Genomic DNA, 23,734 nt, shown 5'->3' on the forward strand with positions numbered 1-23,734 from the left:
CTATAGCCTGAGACTAGACATTTTATTTATTTGGTTGTGCAAAATATGAGACCTGGGTATTTCTTTTTTTATTTTTTAAATTAATTAATTAATTTATTTTTGGCTGTGTTGGGTCTTCTCCTCTGTGCGAGGGCCCTCTAGTTGCGGCAAGCGGGGGCCACTCTTCATCGCGGTGCGTGGGCCTCTCGCTATCGTGGCCTCTCTTGTTGCGGAGCACAGGCTCCAGACGCGCAGGCTCAGTAGTTGTGGCTCACAGACCTAGTTGCTCCGCGGCATGTGGGATCTTCCCAGACCAGGGCTCGAACCCATGTCCCCTGCATTAGCAGGCAGATTCTCAACCACTGCGCCACCAGGGAAGCCCGAGACCTGGGTATTTCTAAGCCCTTACATTCTGATTCTCCATTGCTTTGCCTGTGGTTTTTGTAGCTCATAGTTAATCATTACTACCAACATGTTAACTGAAATTAAAGATATGAGAACTTAGAAATGAAATTTTGTTAACATCCAGGATTTTGGTATGAAGGCTGCATGCTGCGTATGTGCTCAAAAAGAAATACAAGTAATTTGATTTAGGTTGGAATACATTTAATTGGTCTTATTTTTTTCACTAATTCCAAAGTCATTTGAAAAAGTAATTCTTATGTATCTTTTAAAAAAACACTTTAGGGTTTTTTTTTTAACTATAACTATAGAAATAACTAACAAGGATACTTTCTTCCTGAAATATGACCATGAAAACTAAAGCTTAGTGTCATTTCAAGAATGTACCCTTTTCTTTATTGTTCATGTTTTTATAAATTTATTTATTTTATTTATTTATTATATTTGGCTGCGTTGGGTCTTCGTTGCTGCACGCGGGCTTTCTCTAGTTGTGGCGAGTGGCGGCTACTCTTCGTTGACGTGTGCGGGCTTCTCATTGCGGTGGCTTCTCTTGTTGCGGAGCATGGGCTCTAGGCGCGTGGGCTTCAGTAGTTGTGACACATGGGCTTCAGTAGTTGTGGCTCGCGGGCTCTAGAGCGCAGGCTCAGTAGTTGTGGTGCATGGGCTTAGTTGCTCCATGGCATGTGGGATCTTCCTGGACCAGGGTTCGAACCCATGTCCCCTGCATTGGCAGGCGGATTCTTAACCACTGAGCCACCAGGGAAGCCCAGTTCATATGGTTTTAATATTTGCCTATTAGGTAAGTAGTTTAGTATCTTTGCTTAGAACTAAAATTTCCTCTTTATGAACTAAGCAGCCCATGGCAGGTTTTAGGAAAAACTATTAGGTTTGTCTTTAGCAGACTAGAGGTGTCTGTTTCTCCTTTTTGTGCCTTACTTTCCCCCAGTTTTCTTCCTTCCTTCCTTCCTCCCTCCCTTCCTTCCTTCCTTCCTTCCTTCCTTTCTTTTTTCTCTTGGCTGCGGCATGTGACTTGCAGGATCTCAGTTCCCTGATCAGCGATTGAACCCGGGCCATGGCAGTGAAAGTGCTGAGTCCTAACCACTAGACCACCAGGGAACTCTCTCTCCCCAATTTTCTTATATCTATTTTCTGATTCCTTGGGCACACTGCATTTCTAGCTCTTTTACCGCCTTTCAATTTTGTTAAAACCCTTTCTCTATTCCAGATTTTTTTTTTTTTTTTTTTGGCTGCGTTGGGTCTTTGTTGCTGCGCGCGGGCTTTCTCTAGTTGCGGCGAGCGGGGGCTACTCTTCGTTGCGGTGTGCGGGCTTCTCATTGAGGTGGCTTCTCTTGTTGCGGAGCACGGGCTCTAGGCGCGTGGGCTTCAGTAGCTGTGGCACACGGTCTCAGTATTTGTGGCTCACGGGCTCTAGAGCGCAGGCTCAGTAGCTGTGGCTCATGGGCTTAGTTGCTCCGCGGCATGTGGGATCCTCCCAGACCAGGGCTCGAACCCGTGTCCCCTGCATTGGGAGGCAGATTCTTCTTTTTTTTTTTTTTTCTTTAAATATTACTCTTTTGTTCTTCTTACTCTATTTATTTATTTATTTATTTATTTATGGCTGCGTTGGGTCTTCGTTGCTGTGTGCGGGCTTTCTCTAGGTGCGGGCTTTCTCTAGGTGCGGGCCTTTCTCTAGTTGCGGTGAGTGGGGGCTGCTCTTCGTTGCGGTGCATGGGCTTCTCACTGCGGTGGCTTCTCTTGTTGCGGAGCATGGGCTCTAGGCACGCGGGCTTCAGTAGTTGTGGCGCACGGGCTTAGTTGCTCCGCTGCATGTGGGATCTTCCCAGACCAGGATCGAACCCGTGTCCCCTGCATTGGCAGGCGGATTCTTAACCACTGTGCCACCAGGGAAGTCCCGGCAGGCAGATTCTTAACCACTGCACCACCAGGGAAGTCCCTCTATTCCAGATTTAAAATGTTGTAAGTGATTGATAAAAAAGTATTTTCCCTTCTTCCAGCTCTATATTTTTATACTCTTAAATCAGAAAAACTGTAAATTAAGAAAAAAGAGTCTTGCCAATAGAATTCTAGTCTAGGCATCCATCATTCAAGAGGGTAGTTACATAATAACATCAATAATAATAATAATAATGACAGCTAACATTTATTAGGCTCTTATTTTGTGCCAGGCATTGTGCTAAATGCTTTACATAATTTATTTAACAGTTACCACAGGGGATTCCTGGTTAGGACTATGTGCTTCCACTGCAGGGGGCCTGGGTTTGATCCCTGGTTGGGGAACTAGATCCTGCAAGCTGCCAGTCGGGGCCAAAAAATCAAAATCACCAGTTACCACAGCCCTGGGAGGTTATATTTGCTATTCAGAGCTCTGTGTAGTAATGGAGTGCAGTCACTGAATATTTTTTATTGGAACCTAGAGAACTTTTTCAGATTTGCAAAATCAAACAAACAAACCAAAAAACCCAATCTCTAGGGCTTTACCAACGTTTACTTTCCCTGGCTTTTTTTTTTTTTTTAATCTGAAAGAGAAGAGAAAAGAAAAGAAGTATTAGGGGAAGGATAGTTGAGAATTTTCCTGAAATAAGCAAGGAAGTTAGTTCTCTTTTAGGGAAGTTTGATTAGTTCCAGTTAAGAACTTGTTAGTGACAAGCACAGTGATCTCTGACTTCTTAATTTAAGGAGCATCCAGAGAAGAACAGACAGGAGTTTTGCTGGGAGAAAATGAACTTACCCAAGGAGTTTTGATACCTAGATGCTTTGAAGTAGCTGAGAGCTGGAAGTTAAGACATTAACAAAAAGATTCAAGGGAAGTGAGGGATACTTAACACTTAGGTGTAGTATAGAGACTTTCTGGAAACATTTCTAGAGCCTGCTTTCTTTCCTTTAGTCTTTTTTCTTTTTTTTTAAAAAATTATTTATTTATTTATTTATTTATTTATGGCTGTGTTGGGTCTTCGTTTCTGTACGAGGGCTTTCTCTAGCTGTGGCAAGTGGGGGCCACTGTTCATCGCGGTGCGCGGGCCTCTCACTATCGCGGCCTCTCTTGTTGCGGAGCACAGGCTCCAGACACGCAGGCTCAGTAGTTGTGGCTCACGGGCCCAGTTGCTCCGCGTCATGTGGGATCCTCCCAGACCAGGGCTCGATCCCGTGTCCCCTGCACTGGCAGGCAGATTCTCAACCACTGCGCCACCAGGGAAGCCCTTTCCTTTAGTCTTTACTGTGGGATTTACTTAACTTCTGCCTGCAGACTTAGTCTAGCTCTGGAACACATTGCTTCCCTGACAGGGCTAATGAGGGTCCAGATGTTTTGTTGCACTAGCCTCCTGACACTGTTTAACTGTGACCTACGGTCTGCGCAGCACCAGGGCTTGGGGACCTGTATTCTTTCCTCAGTCCTGGAGTCATCGTGTTTGCCCTGGAGGGGGTGATGTGGCACAGTGGAAAGAGAATAGGCTTTATCGTCAGATTGGTTGCCTACTCCACGAATTACTAGCTTTGGAATGTTAGGCCAAGTTAACTAACCACTTAGGCTCTAAATTTGCTCATCTGATTCTGCCATTCACATTCCTTATTTGCTCCTCAAGCCTAGCACAGTCTCATCTTTTCATTCTAGTTTTTTTTAAGAGTAATGGTTTCCACAGTGGGAGGCGTGCAAAATGATCTTCTAGGCAGGGTATAACAAAAAAAAATGGGCAATTAACTTTACCAATATTTAAATCATAGTTTGACACTTTACTTCGTCTGTATGTCTGATGCTATACATCAGGTATGGAAAGTGAGGTAACCTGAAGGGAGGATCATGGGCACACCACAACCTGGAGGGGCCGACAGTGTGAGCCTCCTTATTTGTTTGCTTACATTCTATTTGGACATATTACAGTTAACCTCTACCTGGTTTAGGGGTCTTTCAGATTATATTATCTGATTTGCATGAAATGAACCTTGATGAATGAATAGACAAAGGGCTTAAAAAGATTCCTGCAAAGAATCTGTGGATTGAAGTTTCAGATTCAACTGAAGACTGAAGTGCTAATGCAAGGACACATGAACAGCAAGAAACAAGCGGAGCTGGTACTTCTATTTATGTTATGAGATTGTTTTCAGTCAAATGCAAAGTACAAAACAATAATGGTCTAAGCAGATTGAAAAGGAATCACTAAAAAAAACTGAAAAAAACCCTTAACATTGTTAAAAATACTATTTGATGTATGGGTTTATATATACCATTGAGTATATTCTGCCTTAAGGTATTTGCTTAATGATAGTATGAGGCTAATATGGTCAGTTGAGATATTTTAAAACGAAGCATTCCGAATATGAAGACAAACTTACTGAGCTTTTTTCAGTGATGATCATAGTTGTGTGCTAATTAATATCTTTTTTTTTTTTTTTTTGCCTGCGTCGGGTCTTGGTTGCGGCATGCGGGCTCTTCGTTGTGGCGTGCGGATTTCTCTCTGGTTGTGGCTCAAGGGTTTCTGTCTAGTTGTGGCACGCGGGCTCCAGAGCGTGTGGGCTCTGTAGTTTGCGGCACTTGGGCTCTAGTTGAGGCGCGCGGGCTTAGTTTCCCCACGGCATGTGGGATCTCAGTTCCCCGACCAGGGATCAAACCCACGCCCCTGCATTGGAAGGCTGATTCTTTACCACTGGACTACCAGAGAGGTCCCTGATTAATGTCTTAAAATTTTATTAACTTAATGATATATTTTTGGAAGTTTCTTTGGAGATTTCTTACTTCAGGAGTAAAAGACAAAAAGCCATAAACTTTTCTTCTTCCTGTTTCTTCTTCCTGTATATGAAATAATGCATAGATAAAAATAACAATTTTAGTTTGGTGACAAACTAAAAATCCATCCTTTGTTAGCAAATACTGTCGGGATACTCGTAGAAGACGTTGCTGAGGCTTTGAAATAATAAATATTATACCAAATTATGGAGTTTGTGAGCGTTTCTGTATATTTGGATAAAAGTTCAGAGGTTATGGTTTTTGGTGTAGTCCATTTTAATAATAAAATGTATGGAGACCTGCCTCTTTAACCCTCCAGACCACTAAAGGAAAGGTTTACCAGAGAATATACTCTAATGACTTAAAATTTTATTATGAAATAGGGCATATAAAGCATAAAGAATAATACAGTGTACCCAGAACCCAGCCTAATAAATAAATCATAGCTAATAGAGTTGGTATTCCTCTGCAGTCACATTATTCTACTTCCATCTCCAGAGGAATTTGCTTTTCTGAATTTGGTGATGCATGTTTTATGTGCACTTGTAAAGAATTTGTATTTTGTCATTATTGGGTGGGTTGTTCCACAAATGTCAATTAGATCTAGTTGGCTGATGGTGAAGTTGAGTCCTTCCATATTCATCTTGACTTTCTACGTGTATTGATCATAGAAGAGTGTTGAAGTCTCCAAGTATAAGTGGATTTGTCTCTCCTTTCAGTTCTATCAATTTTTGCTTATTTTAAAGCACTGTGCTTAGGTACAGAGACATTTAAGATTATGTCTTATTAAAGAATTCTGTATGTTACAGGCCCAACAATACAATTTTATAGATATTGTTTTATCTATATTGTATTAAAAAGCAGTTGTTTTTTAAGTCAGTTAAGAGAATAAAGGAGAAGAAATATGTAATTGTACTGTCTTTAAAAAAATAAACTTTACTTTTTTAGAACAGTTTTAGATTTACTGAAAAATTGAACAATAATAGTTTCTATGTGTATCCTACACCCTGTTCCCTCTGTTATTAGCATCTTACATTAGTATGGTTCATTTCTTGCAGTTAATGAACCAGTGATGATACATTATTATTAACTAAAATCCATACTTTTTCAGATTTCCTTAGTGTTTACCTGATGGCCTTTTTCTGTTCCAGAATCCCATCTAGGATACCACATTACATTTAGTTGCCATCTCCTTAGACTTCTCTTGGGTTTGTCAGTTTCTTGGCTTTTTCTGGTCAAGTTTTTGATGAACCTTGATACTTTTGAGGAGTATTGGTCAGGTATTTTGTAAATTTTCCCTCAGTTGAGATTTGCCTGATGTTTTCCTCATGATTAGACTGGGTTTATGGGTTTTGGGGAGGAAGACCACAGAGGTAAAATGCCGTTTTCATCACATCGTGTCAAGGGTCCATACTGTCAACATAATTTATCACTATTGATGTTGTACTTGATCACCTAGCTGAGGTAGTGTTTATCAGGTTTCTCCACTGTCAAGTTATTTCCCCCTCCCCCTTCACCTCTTTGGAAGGAAGTCACTGTGTGCAGCTCACACTTAAGGAGGGAGGAGTTATGTTCCACCTTCTTCAGGGCAGAGTCTCCATGTAAATTATTTGGAATTTTTCTGTACAGGATATTTGTCGATTCTTCATTCTCATTTGTATCAGTATCAACTTCAGGATATTTAATACTACGTTATTTTGTTGCTGAAATTTTTCCAACTTTGGCCATTGGGAGCTCTTTCAGTTAGCCTCTGTGTCCCTTTGATATACCCCTATCATATGGTTTTTTTCCTCCCAGGACTTCTTTACTTTCTATACTACGAGATGCTCCAGGCTCATTGTGTATAGTTCTTGCCTCAGGCATTTCTCCGAGGAGCCCTAGTTCCTTTTATTGAAGAATGGTATTATAAACAAAAATTTGGCCACTAAATGTGCTGATTGCTTTGGGATACTTTTGTTTCTAGGCCCTCTCAGTTGACAGAGCAAGGACATGTATATGTGTATACTAATGCATATACACATACCTACAAATGCTTTTATATGTAACTATCCATATATCTATATTGAGTTAACCATGAATGTATACTGATGTCTCCAATTGTAATCCATTCCATTACCACCTGGATCATTCTAGCTTCTCACCTTGCTTATCTGTAACCTCACACTTCACCATCTGCCATCTGTTTACTTAATTGTTCAGTTATGCATACATGCATAGCAGTATTAGAATTCTTAATCCATAACCTCTGGGAAACCAGAGTACAGTACTTACATATATTTTATTTTGTCTTTAGTTTTAACAGACTCTGTTCACTTCCAGAGTTACTTAGGTTACTATACTTTCCCCCCACCCTGTTCAGTGAGGTTGTTTCATGTATTTGTAATACAGTTAGATTGTTTTGTTATATTCTCCATTTCATTCTGGGGTTCTCTGACCTCCTAAAGGATTAAAAAAATTTTTTTTACATACATTAAGGTTCACTCTGTGTTGTAATTTTCTTTTGGTTTTCACAAATGTGTAGTGTCAGTGTCCACCATTACAGTATCATACGGAAGTTTTACCACCCTAAAAATTCCCCTATGCTTCACCTATTCATTCCTCTTCCCTTCTTCCCAAATCTCTGGCAACCACTGATCATTTTACCATTTGTATTGTTTTGTTTTTTCTAGAAGGTCATAAAATTGGAATCATATAGTATGTAGCCTTTTCAGACTGGCTTTTTTCACTTAGCATTACGCATTTAAGCTTCCAGTTTTTTCATGGCTTGATAGCTTATTTATTATTGCTGAACAATATTCCATTTATGAAAGTAGTAGTTTGTTTATTCACCTATTGAAGGGCATCTTGGTTGCTTTCAGTATTTGGCAGTTGTGAATAAAGCTGGTATAAACATTTGGGTGCAAGTTTTGTGTGAACATTTTCCACTCAGTTGGTTAAATACCTAGTGCAATTACTGAATTGTATGGTAAGGACTCTGATTAGTTTTGTAAGAGACAGCAAAACCGTTTTCCAACCAGGCTGTCTGTGCATTCCCACTAGCAATGGATGAGAGTTCCTGTTGCTCTACATTCTTGTCATCATTTGCTATTGACAGTTTTTTGGACTTTAGCCGTTCTAATAGGTGTATAGTGGTATCTCGTTGTTTTACTTTGTAATTTCCTAATAACAAATGCAGTTGAATGTCTTTTCATATGCTTACCATCCGTATAACTTCTTTGGTAAGGTATCTGTTCAGATCTTTTGATCATTAAATTTTTTTATTTTATTATTTTTTTGGCTGCGTTGGGTCTTCGTTGCTGTGCACGGGCTTTCTCTAGTTGCGGCTAGCGGGGGCTACTCTTCATTGCAGTGCACGGGCTTCTCATTGCGGTGGCTTCTCTTGTTGCGGAGCACGGGCTCTAGGTGCGCGGGCTTCAGTAGTTGTGGCACTCGGGGTGAGTAGTTGTGGCTCGCGGGCTCTAGAGCACAGTCTCAATAGTTGTGGCGCACTGGCTTAGTTGCTCTGCGGCATGTGGGATCTTCCCACACCAGGGCTCGAACCCGTGTCCCCTGCACTGGCAGGTGGATTCTTAACCACTGCGCCACCAGGGAAGCCCTGATCATTTTAAAATTGGGCTGTTTTCTTATTGTTGAGTTTTAAGAGTTCTTTTCATAATTTGAATACAAGTTCTTCATCAGATATGTGTTTTGAAAATATTTCTTTCACTCTGGGGCTTGTCTTTTCATTCTGTTAATAGTATCTTTTGCAGAGCAGTTAATTTTGATAAGATGCAGCTTATCAATTTTTCCTTTCATGGATCGTGCATTTTTTCAGTTTGGCCTTGGGCTTAGGCCATTAAATAATCTTTTCTAGGAACCTAACAGTTTCAGCTCCTTTCAGATGGAAGAAACTTTGCTTACATTCTCATAGCTAGGACTCTGGTCTTCTTTCATTTTGTAGACTAAAGCTGTACTCTGGTTCTTCTTCGTTTTTTAAATTTTACTTTAAAGATGTTTATTGTTGCATTGTTCGTAGTAGTAGATAGTTGGAAATAATTGTCAACAGTCAAGGCTTGGATGAATGATCGTGATAAAATTCCATTCTGTCATTCAAAATTGTGGTTTTGAAGAGTATTCAGTGACATGGAAAGGTGTTCAAATATATTGTTAAAGTTTTCCCCCAGCTTTTTTGAGCTATAATGACAAACAAAATTGTATATGTTTAAAGTGTACAACATAATTTGATAAATGTATACATTGTGCAGTGATTAGTGCAATTAAGTTAATTAGCTCATTCTTTTTTGTGTGTGGTGGTGGTGGTTTAAGATCTACTCTCTTAGCAAATTTCAAATATACAGTAGAGTATTATCAACTATAGTCACCATGCTGTGGATTTGATGCCCAGGATTTATTCATCTTGTAACTGAAAGTTTGTATGCTTTGTATTTTCCCGTTTCTCCCACCCCCAGCCCCTGGCAGCTACCAATCTACTCTGCTTCTACGATGAATTTGACTTTTTTTTGGTATTATTAGATTCCACATATGAGTGAGATTACATAGTATTTGTCTTTTCTCTGTCTGGCTTATTTCACTTTGTGTTCTGATTTTTTTTAATTGGGTGGAATGAAACCCCTAAGTAGGGTGATTAGGATCCTGTGAAGATCAAACACATTTAAATAAATGTACCTAGTGGATTTCACAGGATGAACCACAGGAAGAAGGGGTTGCAGAGTCCTGAGATCACGGCGTCAGAGAATTTTATTTGTGCATTCATGTGGACAAAGATTTTTGGCAGTTGAAATGGGAAAAAAGGGTGGATGTGAGAGTGATTATGAGGAAGGAAATGGCAGTATTTGAAATCAGAGTTAGTATGTGAAGTGAATGATAAGGAGGTGTTGGTTACTTCTAGATTATGAGGCTCAGAAAAGTCAAAGTGCCAGGAGTCCAAGTGGAAGGAAGAAGAGAGATGTGTTTACATTCATGTAACTGTTGATCTTTAAAGTTATTATCAGGAAGACAAGGACATGTAATCAGGTGTGGTAGTAGGGTTAGATCTTTGTTGAGTGTGGACTGTTAAAATCATAATTACAAAGATGGAGGTATTAGTATCCATGGAGCACTGGGATGGAGTCATGCTAAGGCCTGGGGAAATCATTTATAGTAACCTTAATTTATGTGTACTCCATACATTTGGATTTTATGAAATCTGAACTATAAGCTTGGTTGAAATGAAAAGACTTAATATTTTAGTTTGAGTTCTACCAGAAGCTGACTCTTAGACAAGGATTTGCGTGCAAGTATTTTGTTTTGGAGGTTGTCCCTGCAAATATCAGCAGGGGACAGGGAGGTGAGATAGGGAAGGGAAGTTAGCAGATAAAGGTTTTGTTATCAAGCAAGTTAGCACTGTGGGTGACAGAAGCTTATTCCCACTGGGGAACTCTAAGAGCCTGTGTAAAACATGTCCTCAGATTTATACTCTTTAAGGGGGCAAGGTAGGTAGAGTATATACCAACTAAATCAATCATTGGTTAAGACTGTTTCTAGGGAGTGGTAAATTTATAGCATTTCAGGCCTGTCATGCAAGGAACAAAATGGACTTAAGAGGTCAGAGCAAGCCTGGTTTCTCTGTTTAAACAAACAAACAGAAAATGCAGATGCTGTCAGTCAGTATGGAAGGATTCAGTAAAGGCCAGGAGATATGGGGAAGGGGAGCACCCTATTCACTGTTTCCTTAATACCTGCTCTGCAGTTCCAGCATCTCCAGTTCATTTTCTCTAGGCCACCCAAACCCACATGCCCAGCTTAAATGAGCCAGTCTAGTGGCATATTAGGACTGGCGCCAGGTGTCCTTTTCAGAACATTAAATCCTGGGTCATGGGATGAGTACCGCCATGTCAACAAACTTTGTCTTACTCTACACTTGGCTCAAGTTCAGCACTCTCAAGGTCCGTTCCCAGGTATGTTCTTCCAGTTCCTGTTAGTGCATATCGTCAGGTCCAGCAGCTGTTTTGATGAATCAGCCTTTTTCCATCCAAAGCAGGGACAGTACCTTCCCTTTCTGATGATGCAAGACTTGACCCTAGTTATTAGCGTAGAGGCAGTGAGGGAGGTAGGAACAGATCCTGAGGAGGGTCAGCATCTTTTGAGGCATGCATCTCAGATGAGAACTTTGCATAGTCTTTAGGCAGAGGAGACTGCCCTTGTAGCAAGAGCAGAGAGCCACTTCTTCAGGCCTATAGGGTTCAGGGGAATCTTGGCTGGACTATGAATTCAGTCTTCTTTGTTAAGCTGCCTACTTTCATAAACAGAATTTGAGCCTGATTTTTAGCACAATCTGCTCTCAAGTTGTGGGAGCTGAGGGCTCCTTAAAAAGTGCTGCCATGGAGGTCTCTGGCTCTCATAACATGCTCTGAGTTGGTACTTGGCTGATTTAAGCCTTGACATTTTCTTTCTTCTGTGCATCCGTCCTACTTAACAAAAGCTCAACCATTTAATTGTCTTTAAAATTCCCAGTTCTCCTATCTCTCTCAAATGCTAAAGCTATTGTGTAAGCCAATCATCTTCTTCTACCTGTGTCCCTTACTAGCTCCACCACATCATGAGTCTTAGTACTATCCATGCAGCAGCACACCAAGGGTTCTCACCAGGCTACTTACTACCAGCACTGGGATCCTTGTCATCTGTTGGCGAGTGATCCACTTACAGAATTCATCTTGAAGGTCTGTTTTACAGGATCAGATCTGTCTTATTTTGGGTTACCCTAGAAGCAAACGCTCTATGAGGACTCAAGTGCAAATTAAAAAAACAAATTTTTTTTTTTAGATCCTAGGAGATACTGGTAGAAGAGTGGAGAAGTAAGACAGAGAAGAGAAAGTAGCTAATAAAGGATTTCTTATCAGGCACCATGGGAAAGCCAGACGTGTGGTAATGCAATATCAATTACTATTGCTTTAGGTTGGGTTGGCATGCTTTTACTTAAAGGACCAGATGGTAATTATTTTAGACGTTACATGCCAGATGCTCTCTGTTGAAAACACTCGACTCTGCCATTGTAGCATGAGAGCATCCTTAGACAATACATAAATGAATAGGTGTGGCTGTGTTCCAGTAAAACTTTATTTGCAAAAACAGGTGGCAGGTCAGATCTGGTCCAGGTACTATAGTTTCTCTAGCTTGCTGACTCCTGATTTACGTGTTCTCTTGCTCCCAATGCCACAGTAATCACACATGCAGATGTGGGCTCTGAAGTGGCACCGGCAGTACTTGTAGTTTCGTGGTCATCCAGATGATCTAAAATATGTTTATATTAATTTTTTTCAAGATTAATCTGGAAATAAAGGCAAAGTTTAGAAAACTGTAATGAAGAACTTAGGGATCTCCAGGAATTCATAATTCTACCTTGAGAAAAAGTGATTTAAAGAAATAGCAAAAGTAGAAGAAGTATATAATAAATGATATATATTATAAAGGACATTATGATTCTCTGTTTTAATCTGTGTTTAGCATTTAAAATTTGTATTACCCAGTGGGAGACCAAGTTTGGGGACAGGGAGGAGGCTTTTGAATATCTTCGTTTCTTTGTAATTATAGGCTCCTGGTACCAACTCTTGTTTTTTTCTCTAGGACCTAGATTTCATTAGATGTTTGCTGTTTCTGGTTGCTTTTTCTTTGGCTTAACTTTCTTTCTGTTTAAAACTGTTTCCTCTTGGGGGCAAATTGTTAGGTAACCATCATGTACGTTGAAGCCTATTTGGTAACATTTCAGTGATCTAGGAAAGGGATAGTTTTAATGATCAAAATATTAATTGCAGAATGTTAAGGAATATATTTACATTTTAAATTTTCTTTAGGATATATTTATAACTAAACTTTCAGCAGGCACTTTGCTTTAATAGATATGTAATTTGTGTAGTCACCATTTAATTCGTGATTCTAACACATTTGAGAATGTTATGTAAATCACTCCATGATTTACAGCAGTTTAATCTTCTTAGGGATATTTTGCTTATGCTATTTGTCTAGATAGTTTTTTCTTCATAGAGTAAGGTGAAGTTTGGCTGAGATGTCACAGATTTTGCATCAGTAGGGTCCATGCAATGGGCTATTGTGTTCTAGCTTTTTAAGCATAGAGATTTGAAAATATGTATCTAGAGGCAAAAATTATGAAAGAAGTTTAATGAAAGGGTTGGGATTCTACTCTACTGCTTCTGAGTTGTGTGTCCTTGAGCAAGTTAGTGTTCTTTTCTAGGCATCTGTTTCCTAATCTGTAAAATGGGGATAATAATAATAATAATGCCAGCACCCAGAGTTGTTGGGAGGATTAAATGAGATAATGCATGGAAAGAGTTTTTTCTTAAACAAAGTGACTGGCATAGCCAAAGTCATGCGATTAAAAACTTACATTTAGGAGTTCTTTGAATTTGTGGATGAATACCTTTTTTGTTTAATACTTTTTAATATAAAAATAAAAGATTCTCTTTATACCTTTTATGTATAAGCTAATTATCCTGATATTCTTTATTATAGCTTTTCATTATAATTATTATCTAAATTATCTTTAGTAACATGTTTATCTATGTAAAGCAGTAGGAATATGGGGAAAATGTCTCAACTAATCCAGGACTCTGCAGAGAAAATAAAGTTAGAAATAAGACATGGCCCCATATTTTCAGCACAGGAAGCAAGTGTATGAGCTCATTTAAGTATTGACTTTATAATATTTTAGAAGCTATCAAATAAAGGCACAATAGTTTGTTTTTTTCTGTATCGGGCTTCTACTTTATTTTTACTGATATCCTTTTAATGTGTGCATACACAGCTTGGTTTCCTGTACCTCTTCACAACAGACTGATAAGCACTTGGTGGAATTGTCAAATTACACATTGGTTTATTGTATCCTTCTTTGTCTCTAGGATGATTGAGGAAAGTGGGAACAAGCGGAAGACCATGGCAGAGAAGAGGCAGCTGTTCATAGAAATGCGTGAGTCTTGAGTGCTTCTGGAATTCTGTTTGTATGTGTGGGAATGGTTTTTGTTTTTTTTTTTTCCCTGATCAAGTCATAGCATTAATCAGAAGTTTTATGTTATAAGCTTTAGAAAGGGAAGAATGAGAGTTAAAGAATCGTGCAGTTGGAGGACACCAAGCCAGAGCATATATTTTAATTGAATTGACTTGAATTGCTTTCTTCAAGGTCATAAATAAAAAGGCAGAAATGTTACCTAAAATATCTGTGAGTTTAAGGCATGCCAGTCAATTTAGACTTCTTGCTGTAACTCCATTGTTACCATGAGATTGCAGGTGGTGATAAATAATTAATACATTATATTGTATAAATTACCTTACACTAGATAAAGATTCCAAGGTGGTGAGGACTAAGTGCTAGGAAACACTTAGAGCTGTAGGAGAAAGTAAAAGCAGGAATGTGTACTTTGGTATATTACTTTACTGTATACCCTTTGAAATCTTCTGTTAAAAAATTCTTATATTGATGTATTCTTATTTATTCTCATATATTCCTATATTCTTATATGTTTCTTATATGAAACTCAAATAAAGAAAAAGATGGCCAGGAAGAGTAGGGCAGTTCCCAGTATTTGAAGGATTGTTTTGTTTTGCGATTACTTGTCTTTGTGACCTTTACCAAGTGACCTTGACCAGTGCGTTCACACTTGGTGGACCTCAAATTCCTTAGCCAGGAAATAAGGTTATTAGTCTGTACCAATGATTGTGAAACCTTTTAAAAGCACTGTGCTCCTTACAAGGACCTTCAACATGAGTGTCATAAAATTTGTTCTGCTTGGCTGAAGCCGGGCGGGGGGAAGTAGGAGTCGGCTTGAGATGGCCCCTGAGGTAGTTGCAGAATCTAGAATTCTACCTACCACAGAGTGAAAATCAGCAGATCAAGTCTCAGAAGACCCTTCCAACTATCAAGCTATTTTAAGTCTTTAGAGTCTTAGTAATGGGAGGCAGAGTTTGACTCGACTCAGACCTACGTTGTCCTGCCAGGCATAGCCTAGATAACTGTTTGATAAAGGAGGCAAAGAAATTTTTGGCATTGGTTAGGCAGTCGGTCTGGGTGACCTTTAAGGACTTTTGTAGCTCTGAGTCTCTAACTGCTAGTCACCTAAGCCAGACACCTTGGAGTCACTTCTCTCCACCTCACCTTTCACCTCCTAGGAAGTGGCAGAGTGCAGCTGAGTGTTCCCTCAAAAGTGAGTCTTGAATCTGTCTGTTCCTCATCCCATGATGGTGTTGAATCCAGGCTCTGCGGTCAGACTGCCTGGGTTTGGATCTAGGCTCCCTCATTTCCTGGCTGTATAACCTTGGGCAAGTTACCTTCTCTCTCTGTGCTACAGTTTCTTCATCCATAAAATGGGAATTGTACCTACTTCATAGAATTATCATGAAGATTAAATGAGATAATGTGACTAAAGCACTTAGCACATTCCTTTCCCAGAAAAGTAGGTATTTAATGTGGTTAGCTGTGTTTATTATTAATATTTTTATCCTTGTTACTTTTCTAAACTAATTGGTTTCTGATCCTTTCCTTCAGTCTTGACACTCTCAAATCGGTGATCTTTGATGCTGCCAGATTGAACCCAGATTTATTCTAGGTTACTTCCTTCTTAAATCCCTTCAGGGCTTGTCATCACGGTCCTGAGAAAGCCCAAGCTCCTCAGCGTGCCAGACGAGGCCCTTCTGGACTCTTTCTTGGTTCCCAGTTTCCATCACATGCCTTGTGTGTCATTTCCCAGCAATTCTGAACTAGCTTTCCCCAAGATAGTGTTTTCCATGTCCCTGTGCTGTTGCTTATGGGGTTGCCTTCACCTTCATCTGGCTTGTTGTTCCTGCCTACCCTTCCAGACTCAGCAAAAGGGCCATCTTTTCATTTAATTTTTAACACATTTACTGAGAATCTGTTACATTCCAGGCACCATTCTAGGTGCTAGGGTTATAGGGGAGAACGAAACACAGTCCCTGACTTCACTCATACCACTTACATTTTAAAAGGGAAACCGACAAAAATGGAAACCAAATAAATAATAATTCCTCATACTAAGAATTACCTGGGGTGCACTCACATGAGCATGTGAGAGAGCATGACTGGGGTAGATATTTGAAGTAGAAATTGGGTATTCTGCAAAGAATTGGGTTTACTGCTTAGTGAATGTTATCACTGACACACAAACTTCATATAAATTACCATTCTCTGTAACAGACTCAAGGATATGAACAGTCTGGGAGATGTTTGGTGGGTATGGCTTCTTGAGCCTCCTCTGTTTCTTCACAGGAGGAATTGCATTGGTGGCAATGGTATCTGCTTTGGGAAGCCCCACTCTCATTTCCAGCATCACCCCAAATCTCCGTTATAATTACTTTCTGAGGATGCAGAAATCACCATTTGCCAGCCTTATGACTTGGCCCTATCATCTAGGTGTTGGGTTGATTTTAGTATGTCAGTTTTGAATCCAATGATCTTTCTCCACTCTTTCATTAGTCTTAATGGTTAGTTTAGACTTCTGCTTAGGTAGGTAACTACATGTACCTCAATTTTTAAAAAGACTTTATTTTTTTAGAGCAGTTTTAGGTTCATAGCCAAATTAAAGAGGAAGGAACAGAGCTATCTCATATATACCCCCCTGCCCTGACACATGCATGGTCTCCCCCACTATTAACATCCACACCAGAGTGGCACATCCATTACAACTGATGGACCTACATTGACACATCATAATCACTCAAAGTCTATGGTTTACATTAGGGTTCATTCTTGGTGGTGTACATTCTATGGAACTGCATTATTTTTAAAGAAAGACCATTTTGACTCTTATTTTTGCAATCCTTATACCTCTTTTTCATGACCTACTGTACTGGTTAGGACCTCAGGTATTATATTTAAGAGTTGGTAGGATAGCAGGCATTCTTGTCTTGTTTTTGACTTGAATGGGAATGGATGTAATATTTCACTATTAAAATGATATTTGTTGTAGGTTTTGTACCCTTCATCAGGTGAAGGATCTACTTTTCTGTCCTAATTTACCAAGAGTTATTACTGTTATTTTCTTTAAATCATGAATGAGTGTAGAATTTTATCAGTTGTTTTCTGCTTCTCTTGAGATGATACAGTGACATATAATATATTTCTCCTTTACTCTCTTAACATACATAGTTCTGGGGCCAGCAGTCTGTTTCTTAAAGAGCCAGAAAGTAAATATTTTAGGATTTGCAGGCCATATGATGAGTTCTCTGTCATAGCTACTCAACTCTGCTGTTGTAGCATGAAAGAGGTCATAGTAATTTAATAGTTTAGAGAGGTTGTGTTTTTTATCTTGTGTTACCTTTATCGTTGTGCCTTTCAGTAGTATTCTTAAGCCTTTCTATTTTTAGACAGTATCTTTTAATTTCCTATTTTGAACAGTGATGAAATTAGTTTGTTCTTTCTTTGCTTAATATTTTATCTTCTGGACTCTAAGCACCATGAAAGTAAGAATCACATGTATTTATCATGGTAGCCCCAGCAATTCAATAAATATTTATTAAAGGAGGAGTGGAATAAATTACGTACAAATAATTTGATAGTTTACGATTTTTACATGATGTAACATTACTAAGAAAAAGGAAAGGTGATAATCTCTCAACTCTGGTGCTAAAGTAAAAACTTTCTAGATGAGTCTACAAAATACTTGATGCCAGGCCTCCATGCTCAGAGATTCCAGAATTTTTCCTTTTCCGGAATTTTGCCACTTTTATTGGTCTTCTCAAGGAACTTTGGCTTTATTGGTCCTCTCTATGTATCTTTGTTTTCTGTGTCATTATTTCATGCTATTATGTGGTTTATTATTTTCTTCTTTCTACTTTAGGCAGTTCTATTTTTCTTTTTCTAATGTAGGCCATTTATTTTCAGACTTTTTTCTTATGTAAGCATTGAAGAATATACTTTTCTGTGATTTTCTAGATTTGTATTACATGTGTTCTGATATATACTATATTCATTATCAGATCTCTGTGTTTTCTAATTTCTGTTGTAGATTAATGAGAAGTATCCTTTTAAATTCGTAGATGAATGTCTGTTTTAATAATAAAGATGTTTAGCTTAATGGGATTATGGGTCAGGGAGTGAAGGATGTTCTAGAATTTTTGTATTTGTTGATATTTATGTTATATGTTTTTCTAAATATTCCATGAGTGCTTGAAAATAATGTGTATGATTTCTGTATTATCTAGATCAAGCTTGTTATGTTTTATTAAAATCTTTTTGTCCTTACTGATTTGACTGCTTGATCTTAATTACTGGAAGATGTTAAAAATCTCTGCTTTGAACATGGATTTAAAATTTCCCCCCTGTAGTTCTGTCAGTGTTTTGAAGCTTTTGTCCTTAGATGCATATATAGTAAAATGTTCTGTCTACCTGGGAAATTGAATCTTTTATTATTATATAGGTAAACTTTTTTTTTCTAGTAATGCTTTTTTGCTTCAAAGTTTGTTTTGTTGTATATTCATATATCTATACCAGCTTTCTTTTGGTTAGCATGCCTAGAACAGTATATATCTTTTTTATTTTTAATTTATTTTTTATTCTTTTAACATCTTTATTGGAGTATAATTGCTTTACAATGGTGTGTTAGTTTCTGCTGTATAACAAAGTGAATCAGCTATACATGTACATACATACCCATATCTCCTCCCTCTTGCGTCTCCCTCCCACCCTCCCTATCCCACCCCTCTCGGTGGACACAAAACACCGAGCTGATCTCCCTGTGCTATGCGGCTGCTTCCCAGTAGCTATCGATTTTACATTTGGTAGTGTACATATGTCCATGCCACTCTCTCACTTCGTCCCAGCTTACCCTTCCCCCTCCCCATGTCCATTTTCTATGTCTGCATCTTTATCCCTGTACTGCCCCTACGTTCTTCAGAACCTTTTTTTTTTTTTTTAGATTCCATATATATGTGTTAGCATATGGTATTTGTTTTTCTTTTTCTGACTTACTTCAGTCTGTATGACAGTCTCTAGGTCCATCCACCTCACTACAAATAACTCAATTTCGTTTGTTTTTATGGCTGAATAATATTCCATTGTATATATGTGCCACATCTTCTTTATCCATTCATCTGTTGATGGACACTTAGGTTGCTTCCATATCCTGGCTATTGCAAATAGAGCTGCAATGAACATTGTGGTATATGACTCTTTTTGAATTATGGTTTTCTCAGGTTATATGCCCAGTAGTGGGATTGCTGGGTTGTATGGTAGTTCTATTTTTAGTTTTTAGAGGAACCTCCATAGTGTTCTCCATAGTGGCTGTATCAATTTACATTCCCACGAACAGTGCAAGAGGGTTCCCTTTTCTCCACACCCTCTCCAGCATTTGTTGTTTGTAGATTTTTCAGTATATATCCATTTATTCTTTAATTTTTTCCCCTGTATCCTTATGTTATATATGTATCTCTTGTAAACAGCATAAGTTAGATTATTTAAAAAAAAAACAAAACAACCATTGTGACAATTTTGGCTTTTTCACTGAAGACTTTATTCTGTTTAACCTTTTTTATGAATACTGATATGTTTCATTTTTCTTCCATTTTATTTTCTGCTTCAGTTTTGTCCTTTCTCTGTTTTTTTTCCCTCCTTCCTTGACTTCTCTTAGATGAATTGAGCTTCCCTCCATTCTACTTTTTCCCTCTACTTAGTTGTGAGTTGTATGTTCTTTTTCTGTTCTTTTTGTGGTTACTCCAGAAATTTTAACATCAATTAAAATGAAGCCCAAATCATATCAATATTTATAACTTTGTTCAAAGTAATACAAGAATATTATTAGAATGTGTTAGAGTACCTCCTTTATGAAATATATGCTCTTTTTTGTATTATATTTTGAACTCCACAAATTAGACTTTATTTTTATCTTGTGTAATCCATTTTTGTTTTATCCAACCTATTTGGTTATCACTTTCTTTGTTTGCCATTATTTACAAAAATTTAAATACAGATCTTGGTGGAGCCGGGCATGTGTCACAGCCATTTCCTTCTGTGGGATTTTTAAACTTTTTTTCCTAGTTCACCCACTGAGAGAGTCACCCTTCAGTGATCTTGGTTTTATTTGTACCTTCCTCTCTGCTGGGACCTCTGGCTTCATCTTTGGTCCCTAGGGTTTTTAATTGTACTGCCAAGAAAAAAATGAGGAAGTCATTCGTGTTCATATTTGTTGCTTATTCAGACTAATATTTTTTTTGAAAAAAAATTTTTTTCCTCATTAGAAGTGCTTGTGAAAGTTTTTGGACAATTCAGAAATGTTACTGTACTTACATTTATTAGATTTATAATCCCTTCTCCCCTTTCTCCTACCTTCCTCCTCATCTCCCCAGTTAGATTCATTTTTCAACAAAGTACGTTTACTTCCTTATACCTCTCATTAGTCTGCTGAGCACCTCCATCAAATCCTATGGCTTCCTGGAACACAGTTTGGAGTGCTCTGCCCTACCTGAAGAAAGTTAAAAGCATCAGCACGTTTACACAGGAAAAGGAGTTGGCTTCCCCACGACTTTTATCATCTCCCTCCATCAGCCTTTCCTTGCTAGTGTCTGCAGTTGTATAACCTTTTGACATTACTTTGTATATTTTTGGGAAAAAGCCTTTTTTATACCAGACAACCCAGAACTTCCCAGTTTTCAGTTATTTATTCATTCAATAAATATTTAGGTGCTAGTTTTATTATGTCCTACTTTGGGACATATAGTAATGAATAATACAACAGTAAAATGGTCTCTGCCTTCATGGATCTTGTTTTCCTGGAAGTGGGAACAAGGGATGATAGCACAGTAGGAGCCATGATGGGGGAAGCAAGGGGGGTCCAGGAAGGAATCTGGGAGGAAGTGATGTCTTGGGTGAGTCAGCCCAATAATGTGGAGAAGGAAGGGCTGGGGCACTATCACTTACAAAGGCCCAGAGGTGACAGGACCTGGTATGTTTGGGTAATTATAGGTAGTCCAGACTGACTGGAGTTGAGTGTGTGGTAAAATGTGAGAGGTGCATGAGCTAGACCTTTAAGTTGAGTTGGGTAGTCCTGTGTTTCCCAAAACTAGCTTGATTATAAGACTCTTTAGGGGCATTTGTTAAGAATGAAGATTCCAGCTTCCTCCCCTGGAGATTTTGATATAAGCTTCTGATACAAACAGATACAATAAAACCCTTCCATATGACTCTTTGCTTTCCTTGGGATTTGGTTATACTATAGAACATTCATATCCCATTCTCATGAATAAAGAGAGCCATAAAGTGCAAAGAAGGCTTAATCCTTTCTTATCCTCTCCCTATCTTTCTTCTGTACCTCTTGGGTACCCAGTGTCCCATTGGTTCCCTGTCTGTTCACGAATTTCACTGGGCTTTCTTACTGGGGCCAGAGTTCTGCCTGGATATTTAGTTAGGGCTCTCTGTATCATTTCTTTTCTTTTTTTAAATTTAAATAATTAATTAATTAATTTTTGGTTGCGTTGGGTCTTTGTTGCTGCATGCAGGCTTTCTGTAGTTGCCGTGAGCATGGGCTATTCTTTGTTGCGGTGCATGGGCTTCTGATTGCAGTGGCTTCTCTTGTTGCGGAGCATGGGCTCTAGGTGCGTGGGCTTCAGTAGTTGTGGTACGCGGGCTTTGTTGCTCTGCCGCATGTGGGATCTTCCCAGACCAGGGCTCGAACCTGTGTCCCCTGCATTGGCGGGCGGATTCTTAACCCCTGCACCACCAGGGAAAACCTCTGTAATTTCTGGATGGGATTGAAACATTGTCTGATATTAGTATAAAAATGACATTTTATTGTATTACTTTTAGTGAAATATTCTTGAAATGAATGATAATGAAGAGTAAGCATTTCTAGTTCAGAATTCCCAAAGTGATATTCCAGTCATTTCAGTTTCTTCACTGGGGGCTTTTCTATTTTGTATTTGCCAAACTACCATATTTTCTGATCAGGAAATTAATGTGACACTTACACAGGGGAAGTATTAAAAAAGTGAAGGCTATTCTTAGGCACTGTATGAGGATTCTCCTTATATAAATCAGGGAAAATGACTGCTCCAGAAGAAGGGAGACATATGGGAAGTTTGGTTGAATATTGGTACAATAAGATTTTAATGAAGTTCTAAGGTTATTGATTATATCTTAACTTTTAGAAATTATTTTTGGATTTGGACTGCTATTAGATTTTTAAGAAATGATGCTCTGGCCAGGACTTCTTAGAATTTCTGAATCCTGTAACATCCCACTGCTCTCTCTACATTTTCCTCAATACATTTAGAGTGATGTATTTTCACAAGGATCAGACTGGCAAAGGAAAGCAGAGTGATACTTGATTCTTGACTAGTTCCTGAAACTTCAGTGTAGAGATTTCTGGCAAACTGGTCTGAAGCATTTGGAGTTTCCTATTTTCCTAAACTAGTTAGCTTTGGACTTGTGTGATATCTGCTCTATTTCATCTTTTGTGGTGACACATCTGACTCTGCACTGGAGAAGGAGTCTGAAAACAGTGAGTTATACCAGGTGCACTATCTTTTTTCTATAGTTACTTTTCCACTAGCAAGCATGGCCTAATAAATACCCTGCACAAGTCTGATCGATCAGATTAGTAATTTTTCTGTTTGATCAGATGGGGGTGGAACTTTCCTTTCCTAGCTGTTAATATTCGTTTTATCAGTGTTTCTCGTAAAAATATTTCATAGAAATAAATGTTTAGACATTAAAATTACCTGCAGTGATTTAGTGACGGGTTATTTATTAAATGCTCTTGGACATGTGTTGGCATTCTTTCTTAAAATTATTGGTTTGGTTTTGAATAATTAATATTTAATGGTTCAAATTTAAAATATTTAGGCTGAGATAGTAATATGAAACTAAATGAGTAAAAGAAAATCAGACTGAATAAATTTAACAAAACAAGTGTAAAACTTATACTCTGAAAACTACAAAACACTGTTGAAAGAAATTAAGGAAGACTAAATAAATGGAAAGATATCCTGTATTAAAGGATCAGAAGATTTATCATTAAGATGGCAGTATCCCCTAAATTGATCCACAAACTCATTGCAGTCCTCGTAAAAAAACTGGCTTTTTTGAAGAAATGGATGGGCTGATCCTAAAATTCATATGGAAATTCGACCCAGAGTAGCCAAAACAGTCTCAAAAGAGAACAAAGTTGGAAGACTCACACTTCCGAATTTGAGAACTACAAAGCCACAATAATCCAGATTGTGTGGTACTGGCATAAGAATAGACGTATAATCAGTGGGATAGAATTGAAAGTCCAAAATTAAACCCATACATCTGTGGTCACTTGATTTTTCGCAAGGATACCAAGACCATTTAATGAAGAAAGAATAGTATTTTGAACAAATGGTTCTGGGACAAGTGGGTATCCATATGCAAAAGAATGAATTTGAACCTCTGCTTCATACTGCATAATAAATTAACTAAAAATATATCATAGCCCTAAATGTAAGATCTAAAACTGTAAAACTTTTAGAAGAACACATAGGTACAAATCTTCATGAACTTAGATTAGGCAAAGCCTTCTCAGGTATGACACCAAAAGCACAAGTGACAAAATAGCAAATAGATATATTGGATTTATCAAAATTAAAAACTTTTGT

The 23,734-nt window shown here is 38.3% G+C and overlaps 1 protein-coding gene across 25 annotated transcripts in view; it reads left to right on the forward strand.

Moving 5' to 3' along the window:
• The window catches only part of DTNB (dystrobrevin beta), a 253,014-nt gene that overhangs the window by 9,087 nt on the left and 220,193 nt on the right, over window positions 1-23,734 (forward strand). For all 25 annotated transcript variants that reach the window (XM_059893472.1, XM_059893473.1, XM_059893466.1 and 22 more), the window contains exon 2: window positions 14,014-14,081. In XM_059893472.1, coding sequence (XP_059749455.1) covers window positions 14,015-14,081 — 67 coding nt within the window. In that variant the 5' untranslated portion in view covers window position 14,014. The remainder of the gene's footprint in view (window positions 1-14,013; window positions 14,082-23,734) is intronic.

This window comes from Balaenoptera ricei, chromosome 13 (genome assembly GCF_028023285.1).
Source record: "Balaenoptera ricei isolate mBalRic1 chromosome 13, mBalRic1.hap2, whole genome shotgun sequence".
Classification (NCBI taxonomy): Eukaryota; Metazoa; Chordata; class Mammalia; order Artiodactyla; family Balaenopteridae; genus Balaenoptera; species Balaenoptera ricei.